The sequence below is a fragment of the Tamandua tetradactyla genome, chromosome 14, assembly GCF_023851605.1.
Source record: "Tamandua tetradactyla isolate mTamTet1 chromosome 14, mTamTet1.pri, whole genome shotgun sequence".
Lineage (NCBI taxonomy): Eukaryota > Metazoa > Chordata > Mammalia > Pilosa > Myrmecophagidae > Tamandua > Tamandua tetradactyla.
The window spans coordinates 83,505,672-83,527,153 of NC_135340.1; the positions used below are offsets into that span (position 1 = coordinate 83,505,672).

At 43.5% G+C, this 21,482-nt stretch overlaps 2 protein-coding genes across 2 annotated transcripts in view; one reads left to right on the plus strand and one right to left on the minus strand.

The window, feature by feature from the left end:
* MAP2K1 (mitogen-activated protein kinase kinase 1) overlaps positions 1 to 15,777 on the plus strand; it is a 98,909-nt gene extending 83,132 nt beyond the window's left edge. The window contains exons 6-11 of the mRNA XM_077128280.1: positions 2,721 to 2,845; positions 9,089 to 9,290; positions 10,561 to 10,625; positions 13,444 to 13,505; positions 13,920 to 13,965; positions 14,732 to 15,777. Of these exons, the coding sequence (XP_076984395.1) occupies positions 2,721 to 2,845; positions 9,089 to 9,290; positions 10,561 to 10,625; positions 13,444 to 13,505; positions 13,920 to 13,965; positions 14,732 to 14,845 (614 nt within the window). The 3' untranslated portion in view covers positions 14,846 to 15,777. The remainder of the gene's footprint in view (positions 1 to 2,720; positions 2,846 to 9,088; positions 9,291 to 10,560; positions 10,626 to 13,443; positions 13,506 to 13,919; positions 13,966 to 14,731) is intronic.
* Positions 15,778 to 18,487: 2,710 nt separating this feature from the next.
* On the minus strand, positions 18,488 to 20,822 carry SNAPC5 (small nuclear RNA activating complex polypeptide 5). The gene is made up of 3 exons (XM_077128281.1): positions 20,660 to 20,822; positions 19,530 to 19,619; positions 18,488 to 18,834 (listed from the first exon to the last, which is right to left on the minus strand). Exons 1-3 carry the CDS (start codon positions 20,747 to 20,749, stop codon positions 18,718 to 18,720), a joined length of 297 nt encoding a protein of 98 aa, XP_076984396.1. The 5' UTR covers positions 20,750 to 20,822; the 3' UTR covers positions 18,488 to 18,717.
* Positions 20,823 to 21,482: the final 660 nt, after the last annotated feature.

The following is a 21,482-nucleotide window of genomic DNA, read 5'->3' on the forward strand; positions in this document are numbered from 1 at the left end:
GAGAAGTTAACTTTAAAATGTGTGTTCTTGGGAGAAAAGTCAGGAGGCTTTGAACAGTGGTTATTTCTGGGATAGAAAATATCAGACTGGTACTTTCTTCCACTAACCTCTTTGTTCATTTCTGAGGAAGGAGGGTTGCCCATCCTTATTGTTTCAGAGGTCAAGCGAATTGGGGTATCAAATCCTAGTATCATGTGGGTTTCCCTGAGGAAGCTTGTCAATCTGGGAACTTCAGTGGGTGGTTGATGCTTCCTTTATAATGCCACCTGGCCCCCCAAGGGTCATAAAAAAAAACCTGAGGAGTGTAGGGGGCCTCAGGAATTAGTGAGGGACTGAGCTCTTGGTTTGCCCAATGTTTGAAGGCTCTGATAGGAAACATGAGCGAAGGAAGCTCATGAACCCTCCTAGGACTCCAGGAGCTAGCAGTATCCCCAAGTTGGGAAGGGGACTCAGAAGAACAAGGCAGCTAGAAGTAGAGGTAAGAAGGTGAGTAGGAAGGGAGGATGTTCTAGATACAGGAACCAGCACAAGAGAAGGCACAGAGGACAGACTCTGTACACAGGGGCAAGTAGGCCGGCCAGCTTCAGCTGGGAAGAGGGAGACATAGAGAAGCATTGGGGCATGAAATTGGAGAGTTAAGGAAGAAATAGTGGAGGGCTCAGAGAGCCAGGCTGAGGGACTTGGGTTGTTCTCTAAGGTAAAAGGGAGCCGTCTTAGGCCCTGTCCCACTGGAAGCCTCGCTGGTATTAGGTGCAGGATGGGGCAAGTAGAGAAGATACTGGAGACAGGAACTGTGGAAGCTGGTGGGAATAGCTATTGTGGGAAGCCAGTGCCCATAACCTGGACATCAGGAATCTACTTCTCTGGCTTAGTCTAGTATTATACCTCTACTATCGCTAGAGAAGAGCTAGGATTGGCTGGGTGGCTAGGGTGGAGCATATCCTGGCCCTGCTCTGGGTTTAGTGGTTCCAGGCTTCCAAGTGGCTTCTCCTTGTCAGGCCCCCTAGGTCACCAGGTTGGGCCATGTGCAGTATATCTGGCTCCCAGGACTAGTGTAGTCCAGGCAGGAAAAACCCCTCAGAGCTTCCCTTCAAGGCAGTGTTGTTGGCCTGGGGGTAGGTAGGGGAAGCCAGAACTGACAGCTGGAGATAGACGGAAATAAATGTTACATAAGTTTGAGGAAAAGGAGTCTTGCTTGACGTGTGAATAGAAATCAGCTACAAGGACAGTTACAGTGAACAGAAGCTGCATCCTAGAGAGGAAGGCGTTCCTTGGGCCCTGAGGAGGTGGTGCTCTCTATTGGGGAGTGAGGGGTATCTGGTTCTATGAACTGCTGATCTTGTGGGCAGCCTGTGTAATAACCACCATTCCTCGTATTCCTGTAACTTGGTGTGCTGTTTAAATGCTCATCTTTATTACATCCTGGCCATCTTGCGAAGGTTCCAGAGCTATGGTCATTATTGCCCCTTTACTGATGGGCAGACCAAGGCCTAGAGGAGCCAAATGACCTGCCCAAGGCTATGTAGAGAGCTGGTGGCAGGATCAGGATTTGCATACAGGTCTCCTGTCTCTTTAGCTAGTGCTACTCTTTTGCTTTAAAACAAGGCCTAACAGGTAATACCTAAATATTCCAGATGCCCTGTAAGCCTACTTTTGGCAGTCACATTCTGAAAGTCTTTATGTGAGAGACAAAGGGGGGATTGCTGGTCAACTGGGAAGCTCAGCTTGGTCTCATGTCCTGTGTTCCTTACAGAAGAGCCTGGCCTGCAACCGGGTGGTAGTGGGGATGTCATGGGGACTTGACAAGGGCACGATTTTTGGAAAGACTGCACCGAGGCCTGTGTGTGATGAGTGTGTGTACACCGGCCTGCATGTGTCCACGGTGTATAGATCCATTTATTCAACTAACATTTTGGACATGTACTGTGTGCCATGTACTGTTCTGGTCCTGGAATTACTGTGATGAAGCAAACCGCCAGCATTTTGGAGCTGATGGTCAGGTGGAGTAAGTTAGAGCTGGCTAGGGGTGATGACAAGAAGGGGCTAGTGAGGATGCAGCAGAGGAAGGACTGACTTGTGATATCAGAGATTGACTTTTTTTTTTTTTAATTTCCCTTTGGAAGGATACTTAAAAGACCTATTAGAATAAATAAATAAACGCAATTGTATGAGAAAGCGCTGGAGGGAAAAATAATAAAATGGTTCTAGAAGGTTGGAATTATGGATAGCTTGAATTTTTCTTTGATTTTCTAGATGTTCTATATTATGTTTATATTCTTTCAAAGATTCTCTGTCAGTCTGTAGTTTTACCTCTGGTTGTGCCTGCTCTTGAGTGGGCCCCTCACTGTTTGCTGATGTCTGTCCATAGAGCCTGTTTCCTCCCTGTAAATGAGGATAATCAATGCAACATACTCAGAAATGTTGACTATTCATGATAATGATGCCTTCCTGTGGGTTATCTGGCTAGTCTGCATTCTCCAAGAGTAGAACTCCCCTAGCTCTCTGTCCCACTTCTACTGATAATCCTTCCTTGAACCCTGAATGAGGGTGAGTAAGAGATCCTGCTGTCTTTTATTTTTGTGTGTGTTTGTAAGCCTAGGGCTGGCTGGGGAGGTCCTGGGACCCGTGGTCAGGGCTACTCTATCTGTGGAGTGCCGAACCTTACCTTTCCCACCCAATCTGTGTTGATTCCCTACTTTTCTATTTTCTCTTCCCTGCAGATGTCAAGCCTTCCAACATCTTGGTGAATTCCCGTGGGGAGATCAAGCTCTGTGACTTTGGGGTCAGCGGGCAGCTCATTGACTCCATGGCCAACTCTTTTGTGGGCACAAGGTCCTACATGTCGGTATGAACAGTGGGTTCCATTTCTTGAGCACCTTGTCCAGGTCAGGTGCAGGGGCCAAGTGGGTGCCTCCCCCTGTGGAACTAGAGCCTTGTGTTGGGTGATGATGTGGTGGGGAGTAGAGAAATGAAAGATGATAAGGCACCGTGGTCCCTCCCTAAGGAGATCTCAGGTTAATGGGGAGATGGTCTCGGCCATGAAACATAACTGGGGTATTGGGCCTCGACTCACCAGACAAGACTGTATGATCATAGCTCTAGCTACTGCCTGTACCTGATGAAATTTCCCAGATATTGGCTTCCATTCTGAAAGAGATTGTGAAAGAGCTATCTTTGGGCATCTCTATATGATTGTCTTCAGACCCTCAAATGTTCCCAAATATGACCCTAACCCAAACTGTCCCACTTTCTCCTTTTATTTTAGCATAAATAACATCAAGGTAGAAACCTGAGTATCACCTTTTAACCTCTCTTCCTGGCTCCTCATCCTTTCATCCTCCAGTGGCCCCCAACTTTTGTGGGTCTACCCAGAATTGTTTCTCTAGTCTAGCCTCTTCTCTCCATCCTCACTACACGTCTCCATCAACTACCCCTGCCTCTCACCCCACCACACCCGGTCTGCTAGCAGGAGCCCGTGCTCTAGTTGAGCTGACACTCTTCACAAGAGCTCCCCCACCATCAGAATGTTGTTTCTGGCTGTTCCCATGTTCTCTTCCCTCCCTCACACAGTGAGCTCCTTAAGAGTGGGGATAATGCTGTAGGCTTCTCTGCTGTCCCTAGGGTCTGGCATGGGGCCTGGCATGTGGTAGGTGCCCAAGAAGTGCTTGGTGAATGGGAGAATGTCTGATCAATGGAATGGGTGAGTGAATGGAATACTTTACCAAGAACAGTTTGGAAAAACAGAAGCATAACTTTGGGCAAGTGATGAAGGGGCACAGAGCAGATGAGCCCTGGGCGAGTGGGACTTCTGTATGGAAGTGGAGATCAGCCCCGGTACTGACTGGCGGGGTAACAGGCACAGAGACCCAGGATGCGTTCAAAGAGTGCTTATGTGTTCTCTTTCAAAACACTCACATTCTTGAGTGATCTCATTTGATCCATCTGACTGTCCCATGAAATAAAGATTATTGTTCCCATATTAGAGATGAAGACATCTAGACTCTGTGAGGATAAGTGACTTGTTCACTTAACCTGGCAGAGCTAGGATTAAGAACTTTGTCCTTTCCAGCATGCCCCCACTTGCCTCTTAAGTGGCATTTTGGCAGCTGACCCTAGCTTCTATGTGGAAATTAGTCTCCTTCCCCCTTCCCCCGCCAGGACTCTAACCATGTCAACTCTGGTGATGCTCACTCTTAAGAAACGTCTGAACCCACCCCCTTACCCTGCCATCCCCTCATCACCTCTTCTCTAAATGTCTAAAAGCCAAGCAGACAATACCCTGGGTACTTGACTATGACTCTCAAGTTCATAATCAATTAAGAGGCCCTGGGACTTATTTATCTAGGGTTTAGTGCTTGGGGTTTTGTGGTTAGATTTAAAATATTCAAGCATTGGAGTTAGTGAAAAATCCTATGAGAGAAGTTAATTTGATGTCTAAATTAATGTACACTGGTTACAATAAAGATTTTTTCTGAGGCTCTTGAAATACATGGGATATTTCAAAAAGTGTTCCATAAAAACAATGCTTTTGTATGACACTATATACTTTTTTCTCTTTGACTCTTTTCATAAATAATAACTCTTCGGCATAGAATTTTGCAATATCTAACACACATTTCCTTCTAATTTGACCTTCTCAATAACATGTTCCTTAAGGAGGGCAGGTATTTTGTTATGTTGTTACTCTTATTCCTCCTTATCAGCCCCGTTTTACAGAAAAGGGAACTGAGACTTAGGATCACATAGCCTAAAAGGCCTAAAGTTGGGACTTGTACACTGGCTCCTGACCCAAATCCTTTGCCCTTTCTACCATTCTGTGTTGACCAAGGACAGTGAAGGTCAGAGGCTGAGCAGGTCTTACAACTCACTTTCCTGATTCTCAGGCCATTGTTCTAGCACTGCACCTCCTTGTGACCGACATTCCAGAAGCTCCATATTTCAGACTTATATGACAAGATGAGCCTCTCATGCTGGCTTTGGACAGATTGCTCCACATGTGCAAGACAGTGGTTGTCAGAGCAGCCACATTGGATGTCAGGGCTTAGCTCAGGGGAGATAGAGCAGTGAGGAGGGATCAGAGCCAGGGGAGCCACCCAAGGGTAGATGAACACAGTTTTGGAGGGCAAGTGAGAGAACAAATTTCAGAGGTTAGTGGAGATTCTGACTCAAAATGTCAGCTCTGACCAGGAAGGAACAGAAGAAGAAAAATATCTATCAGCAAATGCAGTCAAGCCAACCCACCTGGGACAGAGCAGCCTCTTCAATAAATGGTGCTTGGAGAACTGGATATCCATATGCAAAACAAGGAAAGAGGATCCGTATCTCCCACCCTATATAAAAATTAACTCAAAATGGATCAAAGACCTAAACATTAGAGCTAAGACCATAAAACTTTTAGAATAAAATGTAGGGAAATACCTTATAAAATTTGTAATATAGGTGGTTTCCTAGACCTGACACCCAAAATACAAGCATTGAAGGAAGAAATAGATAAATGGGAATTCCTCAAAATTAAACACTTTTGTCTATCAAAGAACTTTGTCAAGAAAGTAAAAAGGCAGCCTACACAATGGGAGACAATATTTGGAAACTATATATCAGATAAGGGTTTAGTATCCAGAATATATAAAAAGATTCTTCAACTCAACAAAAAGACAGCCCAATTAAAAAATTAGGGCAAAAGACAAGACCAGACACTTCTCAGGAGAGGAAATACAAATGGCTAAAAGGGACATGGAAAGATGCTCAACTTCACTGGCTATTAGGGAAATGCAAATCAAAACCACAATGAGATATCATCTGATACCCACTAGAATGGCCATTATAAAAAAAAAAAAAAAAAAGGACAAGTGCTGGAGAGGATGTGGAGAAAGAGGCACAATTATCTACTATTGGTGGGAATGTAAAGTAGAACACATGCTCTGGAAGGCAGTTTGGTGGTTCCTCAGGAAGCTAAGTATAGAATTGGTATATGATCTAGTAGTCCCATTGTTAGGCATATATTCAGAGGATATGAGGACAAGGACACAAATGGACATTTGCATACCATTGTTTATAGCAGCATTATTCACAATTGCCAAGATTTAGAAACAGCCCAAGTGCCCATCAACCAATGCGTGGCTAAACTAGCTGTGGTATATACATAAGATGGGATGTTATGCAGCTGTAGGACCTTGAGGACATTATATTGAAAGAAATTAGCCAGAAACCAAAGGATAAATGCTGTATGGTCTCACTAATATGAACTAACATGAATGCATGAACTTGGAGAATTGAAGTTAAGAACACAGGCTATCAGGAGATAGAAATAGGGTAGAGATTGGGCAGTTGGTGCTGAAGGAATATAGATTGTGCAATAGGAGTGATTGTAAAAATTCAGAAATGGATAGTACAATACTACCTGATTGTAGCACAATAATACAAGTGCAGTGAGTGAAGCTGAATGTGAGTATGATAGAGGGAGAAGGACTGGGGGCCTGTATGAAACCAGAAGGAAAGTTAGAGGATAAAGACTGAGACGGTATAATTTAGGAATGCCTAGAGTGGACAATGATGGTGATTAAATGTACAAATTAAGAAACATTTTTGCATGAGGGAGAGCAAATGAATGTCAGTATTGCACAGTGTTGAAAATAGATGGTATTTGGGAAAAAGTACAATCAGTGCAAGCTAGGGTCTGTGTCAACAGCAACCTTGTAATACACTTCCACTGAATAAAACCAAGGCATTATGCCAAAACTAAATGTCAGCAGGTGGGGGGCATGGGAAAGGAGTATGGATTCTTTGTGGAAGAAAAGGAAATGTCTTCAGATAGAGTATAGTGTTGAAGGCATGTCTATACACACTTAGGTTGGATTGTATAATGTGTGAATAAAACTGTTTAAAAATGAACAGAGATACAAGTGCTAGAGAAAATGTGGAGAGAGAGAGGTACCTATCCACTGTTGGTAGGGAAGCTGAGAGGTGCAGCCCCTTGGAGGGCAGGGTGGTGGTTCCACAGGAGGCTATGAGTGGGTTTGCCATATGATCCTGAAACCCTGTTGCTCAGTATATACATGAAGGAGCTGAGTTTGGGGACAGGAATGGATATTTACACACTGGTGTTTTCTGGTGGCAGAATGCCTGATCCATAATGAATGGAAGTGGCCTAAGTTAAGGGTTCAACTACTGAGGAATGGAAGAGGGAACTATGGTGTATACATACAGTGGACTCTGCTGAGCTGCAGCAAGAAGGAATGAAGTTGTGAGACTTGCAACTAGATGAACGAATCTTAAGGACTGTACATTGAATGAAATGTCAGGAACAAAAAGACAAATATTATCATGCCTCAATCATATGGACTAACTATAATATAAAAACTCGGTGAACTAAAGTTGAGAGCATGGTTATCAGGTTGGGGCCTATTGTAAAGGGTCCTAGATTGTACGCTCTTACAGCAGTCACATATATTCATGGGGTGTAACTGTTAATTCTAAGTTCTGAGATATTGAGCTGTTTGTATATAACATGTTTTTTTCCCAAAAACTTCAGGTATTTATGTGACACCTGAGACTCAGAACTAAGAGCTCTAAAACTATGAAAGCTAGCAGTACCCTATAGAGGAACTGTTAAAAAAGTTGAAAAAGTGATCAGACTTCGAGTAGAGATATAAATGAAGCTGATCTGGATAGGACTAAGGTAGATCAGAAGACTGGGTAAAGGGTGATACTGTTCATATTTTAAAACTTCAACTTCTGTGTGAGATTAAAGGGAGAGATGTTTATGTGGTGCAAAATTTATATTTTGGGTAGTGCATTTCCTAATTTAACTTCTATGGTCAGTTTATTTAACACCTTAAGTACATGGAATCTTGAATAGGGGGTGAGATTTTGTTGTTTTGTCTGAGTCAGTGTGATGCCCCAGTAAATCCCAGAGTAATTTGGGCAGTGAATAAAAAAGTATTTGCAAAGTCCCCTTGGGGGACTGGGGAGAAAGAAAGAAATATTCAGTTTCCCCATTTGGAGAATTTCTTATATTCTTACAAGCAGTGGGGACAACCACATCAATAGGCTGAGCCCTCCATCTTGGGGTTTGCCCCTATGAAACTTATTCCTGCAAAGGAGAGGCTTAAGTCTACTTAAAATTATGCCTAGGAGTCGCCCGCCAGAGACCTTCTTGTGTTGTGCACATGTGGCCTCGCTCTGTCTAAGCCAACTCAACAGTGAACTCACTGACCTCCCCCTTACATGGGACATGTCTCCCAGGGGTGTAAACCTCCCTGGCATCGTGGGACAGAAATCCCAGGATGAGCGGGGGCCCTGATCAAGAGTTTGAGAAAGACTTCTTGACAAAAAGGGGGAAGAAAGAAATAGGACAAAATAAAGTGTTAGTGGCTGAGAAATTTCAAGCAGAGTTGAGAAGTTATCCTGAAGGTTATTCTTATGCATTATGTAGAAATCCCTTTTAGTTTATGGTGTATTGGAGTGGCTGGAGGGAAGTACCTGAAACTGTTGAGCTGTGTTCCAGCAGCCCAGATTCTTGAGGACAATTGTATAAAGATATAACATTTACAATGTGACAGTGTGATTGTGAAAATCTGTCTGATGCTCCTTTTATCCAGAGTATAGTCAGATGAGTAAAAAAAGAAATATAAAAAACAAAAATAAATTCATAAATAAATAATAGTTGGGATAAAGGGTAAAATAAATCGGGTAGAAGAAAGTTATTAGTGGTCAATGAGGGGGAGGGGTAAAGTGTATAGTATGTATGAGTTTTTTCTTCTTTTTTTTCTGGAGTGATGCAAATATTCTGAAAAATGGTCATGGTGAGAAATACACAACTATGTGTGATATTGTGAGCCACCAATTGTACACCATGTATAGAATGTGTGTGTGTGAAGATTTCTTAATAAAAATATTTTTTAAAAATCCATTAGCAGACCCAGCATCAGGAACCAACAGAGTACACACTCTTCTGTAATACAAACCAGCCGCAAACAGCCAATCCTGAGGCCTCTTAGCATCCGTGGACACTCACCCCTCCTTCTTCTGTGTGGACCCAGGTTTTAGTCCACAGGTGATTGTAACTCTGTCTCTATCTCTCCTGCAGCCAGAAAGACTCCAGGGGACTCATTATTCTGTGCAGTCGGACATCTGGAGCATGGGGCTCTCTCTGGTTGAGATGGCTGTGGGAAGGTATCCCATCCCTCCTCCAGATGCCAAGGAGTTGGAACTGATGTTTGGGTGTCAGGTGGAGGGAGATGCAGCTGAGACACCACCAAGGCCAAGGACCCCGGGGAGACCCCTCAGCTGTGAGTCGTCTTGTGTGCTCCCAGTTTGGATTGGCATTGGGGTGGGGGTGGGAGGCCCTTACTGTTGGAGGTTTCTGGAGAGCCGATTCTCTGTGCACACTCCAAAGACTTGATTTCTCATTCCTGAATGTCAGGCTGGGGCTGCAGGGGAGCAGAGAAGGGGTTTTTCAATTTTCCCTTCAGGAAATTGTCATTATCAACAGCATCCTAACATTTGTTGAATATGTTCCGAGTACTAGCTTAGCATTTTATAATCATTTTCTAATTTTCTTTTAAGTCATGGCATTATTTTTTTGAGATAAAATTCACAAGATCTAAGATTCACCATTTTAACTATTTTAAATTGTACAATGGCAGTGGGTTTTAGTATATTCATAGTGTTCTGCAACCATCACCACTGTCTATTTCTAGAATATTTCCAGGACTCCAAAAAGAAACCCTGTACCCATTAGCAGTCACTCCCAGTTTTTCCCCTTGCTACATCCCTTGGAATCCACTAATCTACGTTCCGGATTTGCCTAGCATTATCTAATTTTAATAGCAACCCTATGTGTGAGCACTATTATAGTCTCCATTTTACAGATGAGGAAACTGAGACACAGTGCAATTATTTTGCTAAGATCCACATAGGCTTGACTCCCAAGATGATAAACACTGTGCAGTACTGTCTCCTCCTAACATGGATAATTTGAAGTAAACCTGATAACTCAGGAAAGATTTTGACCCAGCTATCATCACGTTCTGTAGTTCCTGCCAGGAAGTACCTTTCTGAGCAGGGAGATCTGACCTCCACAAGGCCACATGGGAGAGAAGGGTACGAAGGGAGCCACAGATGGGACTGGTGGTGGCTTATCATTGGAAGGATTGGTGGCTGTGGCCTCGAGGCTGGCCCATGATTCTGGAGTATGGAAGGAAGAAACCCACATTCAGGGACAATTAAAACTTAAGTCCTTTCACATGATCTCATTTGCACCTCGAAGGGCTGCCATGATTACTCCCCATCTCCAGCTAAACTCAGAACTGAGCCTCAGCAGTCAACTGATCTGCCCAACATCACAATCTTAGGATGTGGCAGAGTTTGGACTTAAACCCCAGAGAGCTGATTCCATTGCTTCTGCTGATCCAGCTTGTGTTCAGGCCTTGACTCTGGCTGTTCTGTTTATTATCCATGACCCTGGTCCCCAGGATCCATGCCCTTCTCCTCATATTGGCAGGTGACTTGTCTGTTTCTTATGAGAGCTTTCTTTTTTTCTTTTTATAAAATCTATAGCTTATGGAATGGACAGCCGACCACCCATGGCAATTTTTGAGTTGTTGGATTACATAGTCAATGAGGTAAATACTGTATGGCTTTCTTTTTTTTGTATGGCTTTCTTGATCTTGGAATTGATTTATTCTTCTTAAGGAAAAAGACATGACTGAGTGGACTAGGAACCTGTGAATTGTTCCCTCAGTGTACACTGCCTGGGCCCTAGGGATCATCTGGTTTGTACTCTTGGAATTGAGTGGCTAGTTTAGAGACCTCAGGTCCCTTCCACAGGGGATGCCTTCAGGTAGCTGAGTCCCTCTTCCTTCCCCACATTCAGGAGCCTCCATCTTGCCTACTTACATTCTTGTTCCTTCATTCACCAAACATTTATTGTGAACTTATTATGCGCTAAGCCCTGTGGGGTGGGAGTAGGAGTGGGTGGGAATCTAAAGATGGGGGGGGGGGTCCCTACTCTCAAGAACTGTTAGATTGTGTGGTGGGGGCAAGGCAAATGCATTTATAACTACAATACAGGACTATCTCTTGTAAGGGCCATTAAAAAGCTATCATCATAAAAAGGAGAGTTTAGAAATAGAAAAATGTTAACTGTTGTATGAAAAGAGATTACAAAGTAGTATGTACCCTATAATCAATTCTTTTAAAAAATCTATGCATATATATATATGAAGTCTGCAAAGTAATATAATAAATTATAGTCGTTATCTCTGAGTGATGAACGATAAGCAATTAAAATTTTCTTTTTGCTTATTGGTGTTGGCTGATTTTAATGCAAGGAATGTATATTATTAGTGAAATAAATATACTAGTATGTTTAAATGAAAAAAGATTTCAGGAAGGAAGAAATCAAATTTGGGTTTCAGGGGAACAGGGAGCTGTGGACAAGACCATGGTAGCTCAGGGGAGGGTGGGCTCATGCTTGATTGGCAGGGCTGCAGGAGCTGAGCCGGGGTCAGGACAGGAATTTGGAAGATGTCAAGCCACACTCCTGGCAGCAGGAGCAGAAAGGGTAGTGGAAGAGAAGTGGACACACTCTAGCAGGTTTGGGAAGCAGATGGTAGACTCCACTCAGCTGAGGTAAATGGTATCTCTCAGTTCTTTTTTTCTTCAAAAAACCAGTGGACTGACTTCTCCCACTTTCTTTTCTTTAAACCCATACCCAAAAGGCTTAAAAAAAAAAGTGCCATTTTCCATTGTAAAGTCAATAGAGAAAATCCTGGTTCACCCTCACAGTTAGTGAAATCACTGTCACTAGAGTGGTTAATTTACTTGTTTAATGACTAGTCTGCACAGCCTTCTGCTACATACACATCATGAAAGTAGTTCACAATCTGATCTTGAGTTCAAAGAAGGCAAAGCATGTTGCATTATGTGGTAGTCAGGAAAGCTGTCCTCTCCTGCTTGGGACCTAAGCTGGGAGTTGCTGGGTGGGAATCATATTAGGGAACGGATGACTGAGGTTAAATTCAGTGGCAAATTTCCTAGTGTGCAGTGCATTCTCCTTTCATATTTTCATATTCATTTTCCTACTCAGTTTTCCAGGCATTGTTGAGGTGGGCCAAATTGGTTTTGTTATCCTCTTCATATAGGTGAGGAATCTGAAGGCCTTAAGATGAAAAGTGGCTCAGTCTTTCCCACCTGTCCTCTTCACCACCAACTGTCCCCCGCCCTCAATGTCACCCCACCCCTGACCCTCCCAGGAGGCTGGGCTGAGTGGTGATGGATTGTTCTCACTCTCCTGGCACACTTGCCCAGCCCCCTCCTACATAGAAGTGATGAATGCTGGCCTCTAAAGGCCAAGCTACCAGACTCCTTTCTCCCTTGAATGTTCCTTTCTCCCCTTAGCAGCGAGGCCAGTCTGCAGGGTGGGACTTGCTCTGGGCCCTTGTTCCAGAGAGCTGGGGTGTAGCAGCCTCGATCTAGTTCAGCCTTCTTCACCTGCTGTTCTAATCAGCATTCCATAGGAAGAGAGGGCTAGGCTGGACTTTTTGGTAGGGAATGAGGGTCTGAGTTTTATTTTTTATTTCATGGGTCATTTACTAATCCTCAATCTACATATGAGAGCAGTGACATCCAGGGCATTTTGCTCTCTCACCTCTCACAAGGAAGCTACATGAGCCCCCAGTCACATAAGGTGGGCTCCCACTTCCTGAGTTACATGTAGTTCTGTGAACCTAGTGCTCTGGGATGGGACCTTGCACAGAACTATACTCTGTGATCCCTACACCCCCACCCCCTGTCCGTGCACCCCTTTCCCCACAGACACAGGGAAATGAGAGTTGTTCCCAGAGTTCTTGGTCTGTGGTCTGAAAATGGCCTCATTCCGAGAGTACACAGGTAATATTTTTCTAGATCTAGCCCTCTGGCAGTTGTTTCATTAACCTTTCTCTGCCCTTTCAGTGTTCAAAAAATGGAGTTTTTTTGTTTGTTTGTTTGTTTGTTTTTCCCATATGTGCCCCTCCTATGACTTGCAGATGCTACGCAGGGCTGAGACATGCCTGCTGGTTTGCCTCTCCTCCTAGCTGATAGTAAAATTTCTGGTTGTTTCCATGCCATCCTCTCAGATTTACAAATGTAGTGTCTGAATGGGAAAGGGTCCCAGAGATTATTTGGCCTGATCCCTTCCTTTCATGGAGGGGCAAACAGGCCTGTAGAGGAACAGTGATTTGTTTTCAGATCCCTAGGCAACACGGATTTGGACCCAGTTCTGTGTTATGTGAGCCCAGTGATTTCAATAGGGTGATCTGTGGGCAGGCACTGGCCTCCCACCATCTCTTTCTTTGCTTGGATATGGCAGCACTGCCCAACAGAGCGGACAGGTAGGGTGGGAGGAGATGGCTTCAGTAGGGAGTCAAACATTTCTCATATTTTGACATGTCTTCGCAGCCTCCTCCAAAATTGCCCAGTGGAGTATTCAGTCTGGAATTTCAAGATTTTGTGAATAAATGGTAAGTTGGCTTCTTGTTCTCTGGAAAGATAGTCTGGCCTTGTAAGGCTCCCCACCCCACCTCTGGGAACTCCAGCTTCGCTTTTGCTGGATGCAGCTTGGCCTTTTTCCCTTCCCCTCTGATCAGCCCTTGGATGCTGCCCCTCTTTAGTACTGATATGACACATGTGACTACAGCAGTGAATAAAGTAGCTGCTGCTCTTGGCACGCGCTTTACAGAGACTGACCTTAGTTGAATTCAGCAAGCATTTATTAACCTACTCTGGGCATAATGCTGTGCTAAGAACAAGAAAATGAGTACGGTTCAGACACTTCTCATAGGGCCCATTGTTGGGACAGGCAAGCAAGCATAAGTAATCATGAGTCTGAATCTGTGTCAGGCAATAGCTCTTAACATTATTTTTCTTCCTTTAAGCTTAATAAAAAACCCTGCCGAGAGAGCAGATTTGAAACAGCTCATGGTAAGTCCATTTATTTCCAATTTACTCATTTGTTATCCTTTCTCAATCATCCATTCATCCTTCCATCACTTCCTGTGTTTTGAACACTGAGTGTTTTCTCTGTCCTTCCATTAGCTTAAAAGAAAAGTTTTTTCTTTGGTTCTGGATTTTGAGAGACTGTTTTATCTATGCATAATCTCATAAAAGAAAGAAAAGCTAGTATGATTGAACAGTCTGATGAGTGTGCAGGAGGAAGAGCCCAAGGGGGTCAAGGGAAAGGGCCAACCACCCTTTTCACAGGGATGGATGGGGCCTTTTTCTAAGACTGATTGGCTCACCTTATTCTTCTATCATCCCCACTCTCCCTTGGTTACTCTCTATTTTCTGCCTCTTATTTGGGGAGGTGAGAAAGTAATCTTGTGAATAAATCTTAACTTATATGTTCTGTAATGTACAGGCTACATATGCACCTCCAAGCCCACCATTCCTTTGTTCCTTATACCAGCCCTATAAAGTGTGTAAGGCAGGGTTATTACCCCTATTTCATAAATTGGAGAGCAGCCTCAGGGAGGTGAGTGTCTTGCCCAAGGTCTCCCAACTGGTGTAACTGGCAGAACCAGGCTGAGCTGGACCTTTGACCTACAGTCAGCCCTGCTTTCCTGGCCTCCATTGCTGCTCAAAGGCAGGTCCCAGGAGCACTTTCAAAATGCAGCACAAGCTCTAGACCTGAGATTCTTCTTGGATTTTCCATTAGGGTAATTTTTAAACACCACTTTCTCAATTCCAGGTTCATGCTTTTATCAAAAGATCTGATGCTGAAGAAGTGGATTTTGCAGGCTGGCTCTGCTCCACCATCGGCCTTAACCAGCCAAGCACACCCACCCATGTGGCTGGCATCTAAGCATTTGGGAAGCAGCAAAGAAGCAAGTCCCCTGCCCAGTAGCATGCCATGTTGCTTTTGGGTCTCTTTTCCATGCCTGACTGCAATCAGGTGTGCATTTCACCTATGACAAAGGATGAAGAACACAGCATGTGCCAAAATTCTACTCATGTCATTTTTACTCCTACTGTCTTTATTCTTATTTACACTTGTTTCCCCTGAGTGGATTGGCTTTGTGCTTGGGGCATTTGTGTATATGTTGATCAAAACATGTGCAATGCTGAATTACAGTGTAACTTTGGTGACTGTGGGTAGTCATTTTTACTGAAAACCGCACTGCTGTTCCCTCACCCTGACTAGCTGGCTGCCTGTGGTTTTTGGATTCTTTGACGCTCGGTGGTACTTCGTTCTTGCCGGGCATGTCCTCTCTCTATTCAAGTAGGGAGAAGGAGCCCCGTAAGATCCTTTACAGGCAGTGCATGTGAAGCATGCTTTGCTGCTATGAAAATAGGCATCAGAAAGTGTACATCACGTTATTTTATTTTATTATTATTTTTTGCTTTTGATGTAGAATTCAGCAGTTTCCATCAAAATCTAACCAGAGCCCTTCACTGCCATGATAGACTTCACCAGTCTGTCTTTTGTCATGATTTGTAGACTTCTGGTTGTATTTCTATATTTATTTTTAAATATACTGTGTGGAATATTTAGTGATATATGCTTTTAAGTTTGGATTGATGTTTCTAAAATGGTGGTTATTTTGAATGTCATACATGGATCAAGGCATTAAAATGTGTCAGATTTATCTTTCCCTCAATCCAAGTACTGAAGCTATTGTTAAACAGTGTGTATAGTGCCTAAAAATTGTATGAATATCCTTTTAACCATTTTAATCCAGATGTTTAACAAATCTAATCTCTTATTCTAATAAATACACTATCAAGTTAAAAATATCCGGGCTAAAAAATATTTTTACTTTTGTGGTGGTGTTTTCTCTAGTACATAAGTGTTAAAACAATTTAGTTAAGCATTATGGTGGGGAAAGGGGAGCGGGGGGGTGGCGTGGTACAGACAGGAAAGAGATGGAAGGCAGAAATACTACAGAAAGACCAAGTTCAGTGCTGTGGACTAATGGGGCTTCTTTTAATTCCAGTGTTAGAATCACAATCAAAATGACTGAGACTTTGTCTAAGTCTTGTCACTAAACACCCATGTCTGTGGATCTTCCAACCACCTTGCTGGCCCTGAAGCACTCCTGTCTGTCCTTACACAGGCACACCTCACAGGTGTTACAGATGTGCTTCTGGATCACCACAATAAAGCTAGGATCACAATTAAGTGAATCACACAAACTTTTTCGTTTCCCATTGCATATGAAAGTTATGTTTATACTATACTATAGTCTATTAAATGTGCAATGGCATTTTGTCTTAAAAAAACAATTTACATACCTTAAATGTGGGATAATACACTGGGTACATGCTGTTGGAAAAATGGTGCCCATAGGCTTTTCTTGACACAGGGTTGCTGTGGAAAAATGCAGTATCTGTGAAGTGCAATTAAATGAGGTATGCTTATACCTATTTAGAAACGTGAAAAGCAGCAGCCTGGGATGGAAACAAATCTGAAGGAAAAGAATCACAAAACACATCTCACAGAATCTTTCTCATTTTCTGTAACAAAGGGGTGACCTGGGGCCCGAGACGGTGGTTGGGCTGTGCCTGGCTGGTGCAAGAGCCACTGCCCTAGCACAGTCAGTCGCAGTCTGCTTTGCTACTTAGAGCAGTCATCTTCCCCTCTTCCTGTAGTCACACTTAGCCACACACCCTGGAGAGGAAGAATGTGCCTGGTGCAGGCTTGGCCATGTTTGTGAGGCAGCAGAGAAGTATAGAAAATAAAGCCACATCCCAGCTGGCCACTGGTGTTCTTTTCTTCTTTGAAAAGTGACTTTTGACACCCTAGGTACATGTGAGGCTACCTGACCAGCACCTCACCTCTTCCGTCATTTTCCTTGAATGGGCAATTTATAGAAAACCAAAGCCAACATAGGTTATTTAAGAATAAAAAGCCTATTGCATTTTCAGGTTAGAAGCAGGATTTTAAAAACTGGTCAGTGTTGTATACACAGTGTTGTAAGCTGGTAGTTTTTCCTCATCATGAGGCTAACAGCTGTCTTAAGTCAACAGCCTGACTTTGTAACTGCAACATATAAATGTTCAGGCCAAAATTTAAGACCCACACGCCCCTCACACCCTCTTTTGCTGACAAAGAAGATGGAAACCACTGCTGAGAAAGTCTCATTAAAATGAGCAGATGGCTTTCTTAGGAGTAAGGAATGGTGTAATCTGTCTAAGACGCTTTTGTGTTCTCTGCTTTTGTGGGGTGGGGAGGGGAGGGGCTTTTAAAATTCTCTAGTCATATCTGAAGTCTTTGCATTTTTAAAGCCAAAGATGTTTTTACAGTAATTTTTACTAGGCATGTTCTTGTTCTCAAAATGGATGTTCCTTGCATCATTCTTGCAGTCCATTGAGTTCCCTGTTCCAAACTACTTCTTACAGAGACACCAAAAACAGATTTTTAAATGTTATCTCATTAGCACCTCACAACCTGCGAAACTGTTAGAACAGATATGAATGTCGTCATTTTCCAGATGGGAAAGAGCGAGTTGAAGGAGTTGAAGGGAGGTGAGAGGGCGAATGATTCGTGGCAGAGCTAGAATTCAGTGCCAACTTTTCCAGCTCTTAAAAACCCATGCTCATACTTTAAATAAGAACCCAGTAGAGTATACCTTGATGCTTTTTGTTCAGGAAGTATCTCACGCTGTATTTTCTACGAAACATGCTCATTTAAACTTCCGGCTATCTTTTGTAAAAACAGCTCAAAATAACTTTAATGAAACCTTGATTTTAAAAGTCTGTTCTCTTTTGGAATAGTTACATAAAAAGTTCTGTTTGAAGGGGTCTTTGTGTTTTGTTTGGCTTTTCTGTCACTTGGGCAGGATAAATGAATTTCTTAAAATTAAGCAACTACTTACCTATATTCAGTGGAAAAAGAAATGAATTGCAAATTCAAATACCAAGTTTTATCAACCCTTATTCTGTAGCTGTCATCTCTTTATTATAAAATTACCAAATATTTTAAGCACAGACATTTCTTCTTTAATGACATATTTCCTCTCTAAGATCAAACATGGGTTTTAAACCATCCCCTTGTATTTCTTCCCAGAGGAGGAAATGATCCTTTTCTCTGCTGGTATCTGGAAACCAGATAGCTCCATGACCAGTTTTTAACTATAATTTATTTCTAAGCACATTTCACCACAGTGTCTCAAAAGCAGTTTATAATGGGCACCATATTGCAATGCCACTGAGGGCTGGCAAAAGCTCGGGCTCTTAAGCAACCCTCTGTCCTTTGCCCTGCTTGTCAGCTTTCTCTCCTATACCATGGCTTTGCTGCGCTCACAAGGGTTCAGTAGCATGCAAACTGCCTTTGATGGATCTCTTAAAAGAGGTATTGTTAGATGGAAAGGCTGGCTTGTATTTGAACTCTGTCCTTTTTTGCAAATGCTGGGTTTTGTCAATAGCATTTCAGAGGAAGTTTTGTCTGTTTTGAACATAATTTCTAAGTAGGACTAGATTACAGACACAGCACCACCCATATTGCTCAATGCTAAGTCATTGCATCTTTGATTTTCTGCATGTCACCAATTTTTAAAACACTTTGAAACTTGAGGTATTTACAGAGCCATTTTTACAACTGCATATCCTTCTACAGTTCCTGCTTTCCTTTCAAGCAGGCCATAGGGACCATGCCAGGAAGACTTCTTTGAAGAGGGAAAGTTCATGAGACTTGGATATTTAATTTGTATAACTAATCCTGGCTTTTCCACCTTTTCAAGAATCTGACTCTTCTTCCTCCTCTTCCTCCTCTTCCTCCAGAGCATGGCTCCTTGTGCTCAGTTCGAGTGCAGTTTGGTTGATTGATGCTGCATTATCTACGTGCACCAACATCTGTTTTAGCCAACGAGATTATAGATTAGTAGGAAGTACACTGGACTCAAAACAGGGAATTCCTAAAAAATATTTTAAAATCAAATCTTCATCCCTAATACTTATGACCTTCAAGAACTGGACCTAAGAGGTATGGCTATGTTCCAATTTCTCAAATCCCTACCCTGCTGCCAAAATGAGGAGTGGTATGGATGGGGTGGGGATGTAGTGTACATGTCCCAGATAGGAAATACAACCTGATCTACAAACATGATTCTTGTAGAAAGTGCCAACAGAAGAATTATTCAAAATATGGTATATTAAAAAAGAATATGATTGATTCACCGACTTGAGGACATTTAGTAAGAGAGGGATATACCAAAGAAGAGAACTTTTTTTTTAGCATTGTGCTTTTAGTTGAAACTACACATTATTTTCTAACCCCAAGATTCCTTACTGTTCACAAATCAGCAAGAGTTTTGAAACATCTCTAAAAAGATCACACTCTCCCTGGGTTCCTCAGGATAACTAAAGGATGGATGATTAAGAGGGGACAAAATATTAGTAACTTATTAATAAATTAAAGATGATTATTCCTTGCCAAAAGAGTAATGTAGAATAGCCAGTTTTTTGAACTAGAAAATTAAAATTCTTACAGCATTTCCCAACTGTGGACTTTGCGTTCTCTCCCTAGGCATGTATTTGATTACACTTACATCTTGTGGTGGTTCAGGTGCAGGTTGAGAAGACAGCATCTCATCTCCTTTTCTACAACTAATCATTGATTGAAGGGCAAGCTCTTCAACCTAAAAAAGAGGAGTTGAGGACACTCATTATTTCACTGGGTACTGAAGTGGGTAAAAATTACTGAGCATGCTATAAGAGGATGGCATCATGAGAAGAAGTGAAAACAGCTGTTAATATTTGTGCTGCTTTCTAGAGGGAAGCGCTGGCTGGTAAGCTTTCTCTGCCTTTTAAGGAAGCTGGTAAAGCAAGCCTCCAGCCAGGAACACCTGGGGTGTTCCCACTAAACCAAGGCCTCCAATCCCCAGACCTAACAGTTCTTCCCTGGACAAGTGTGTTGTTCAAAAACCCAGATGTCTCTGGCTTCACAGAGGACCTGATTTCCTGGGCCCAGGCTTGTCTACCCAATGATGAGAAAGTGAAAGGAAAAATGGAAGACAATCAAAATCTCACATGGACTGAAGTAAGCTCCTGTGGGTTTACAATCCCAATTGGCCTGGAAAGTGGCCTGGGTGGGCCATGTCAAGGGCATGGAATCAATAATAGCAGCTCTGGGAAGAGCTGCGACTCTAGGCTTTGAATTCTTCCGAGATCTCAGTGTCTTCCTTATTACAACGGAAAGAATGAGTCTCGGATGGCTTTGCAATGCTAGAGCTCTTTCAAGCGCCAATACGAGCAGTAAATGCTGTGGCTTTCAGATGGAAGAGTTTGGTGGTCAGGAAAGGTCTATGCGAGTCTAAGACGTTGCATTTCCTCAGCGCGGGGCCTGCGCATTTACGGAGGGGAGGGTGGGCGTGTACTTGGGAAATACACCTCATAACAGACCTGCAAGATTCTGAGAGGGGTGGGGCCCGATAATCTCATGCGCTTCGAATATAAATCACTAGATTTAGTGCTACAACAGCCTGACGGGGGAGGGGATAGCAGGCACAGCAGTACAGGGGGTTGGGCGGGAAGTTCAGATGGGCGCCTCAGAGCGCTAGGGTTTTCGCGTAGCCAGGTAGCTCCGGAAAGCTAGGCGACGGCGTGAGCCGGCCGCCGGGGACGCAGAGGGCTGGCGGCACGCGCGGATTGGAGAGGCGGGTGAGGGCCGCAGGGTCACCTTGAGTCGGTTCAGCTGATCGTGCAGAGCTGCCTTCAATCGAAGCAATGTCTCCTCCTCCTTGCGCAGCTCCTGAAGACGGCTCAGCATTGTCCCTCCTCACTTGGAGCGCTCTCTGAGCAACCCAGTCGTCCGGGTCGCCCTGTGATGACGCAACCAGCGACGCACTCCGGAAACCGAAGCGCAGCGCCGGGCGGGGCTGGCAGCCATGTTGCAGAAGGCCCAGGAGCGCTCCTCCGGCGTGCAGGCTCGCTCTTAACCGCTCCCACCAGAAGACCCCTAGCCCTTTTGCAAGTGACGAATCTTAACTTAAAAATTTACTCAGGATTCCTAAAGGAGAGGAAGTTGGAGGTGTAATGACCTTGGGAGATAAATCTCAGATTGGGGAAATTTTAGTCAAATAACCCGTTTTCTCAACTAGTGAAAAATGGCCATGTTCCAAATGGTTGTTAAATAGTACCTGCTTTGTTGCACCTCCAACGTGGTGTTCTGACAAAAGGCTACTTAATTTGAAAGTAGGGACTTAAAAATCAACAGCACCTAGTACAAAGCTGTCAAATTCAACTGCGTTGTTTTTATACGCTGTATGGTAGGGGCCACTTTTCACTTTTCCCGTGTACCTATCCCGTTACTGCAGCGCTGTTTGGTCAGTTTTTTGGGGGGGGAGGGGGGGTGTTGGGGTAGTATAATGACCCGGTATTGAACTGCATGGCAGCAAGTTCTACCACTGAACTACACCTGCACCCCCACAACTGCGTTTTAAGGTTCTGCAAGGAAGATTCCTGGTGACCTTGAAAAATTTACTAAGTGCGAGGAGGCTTAC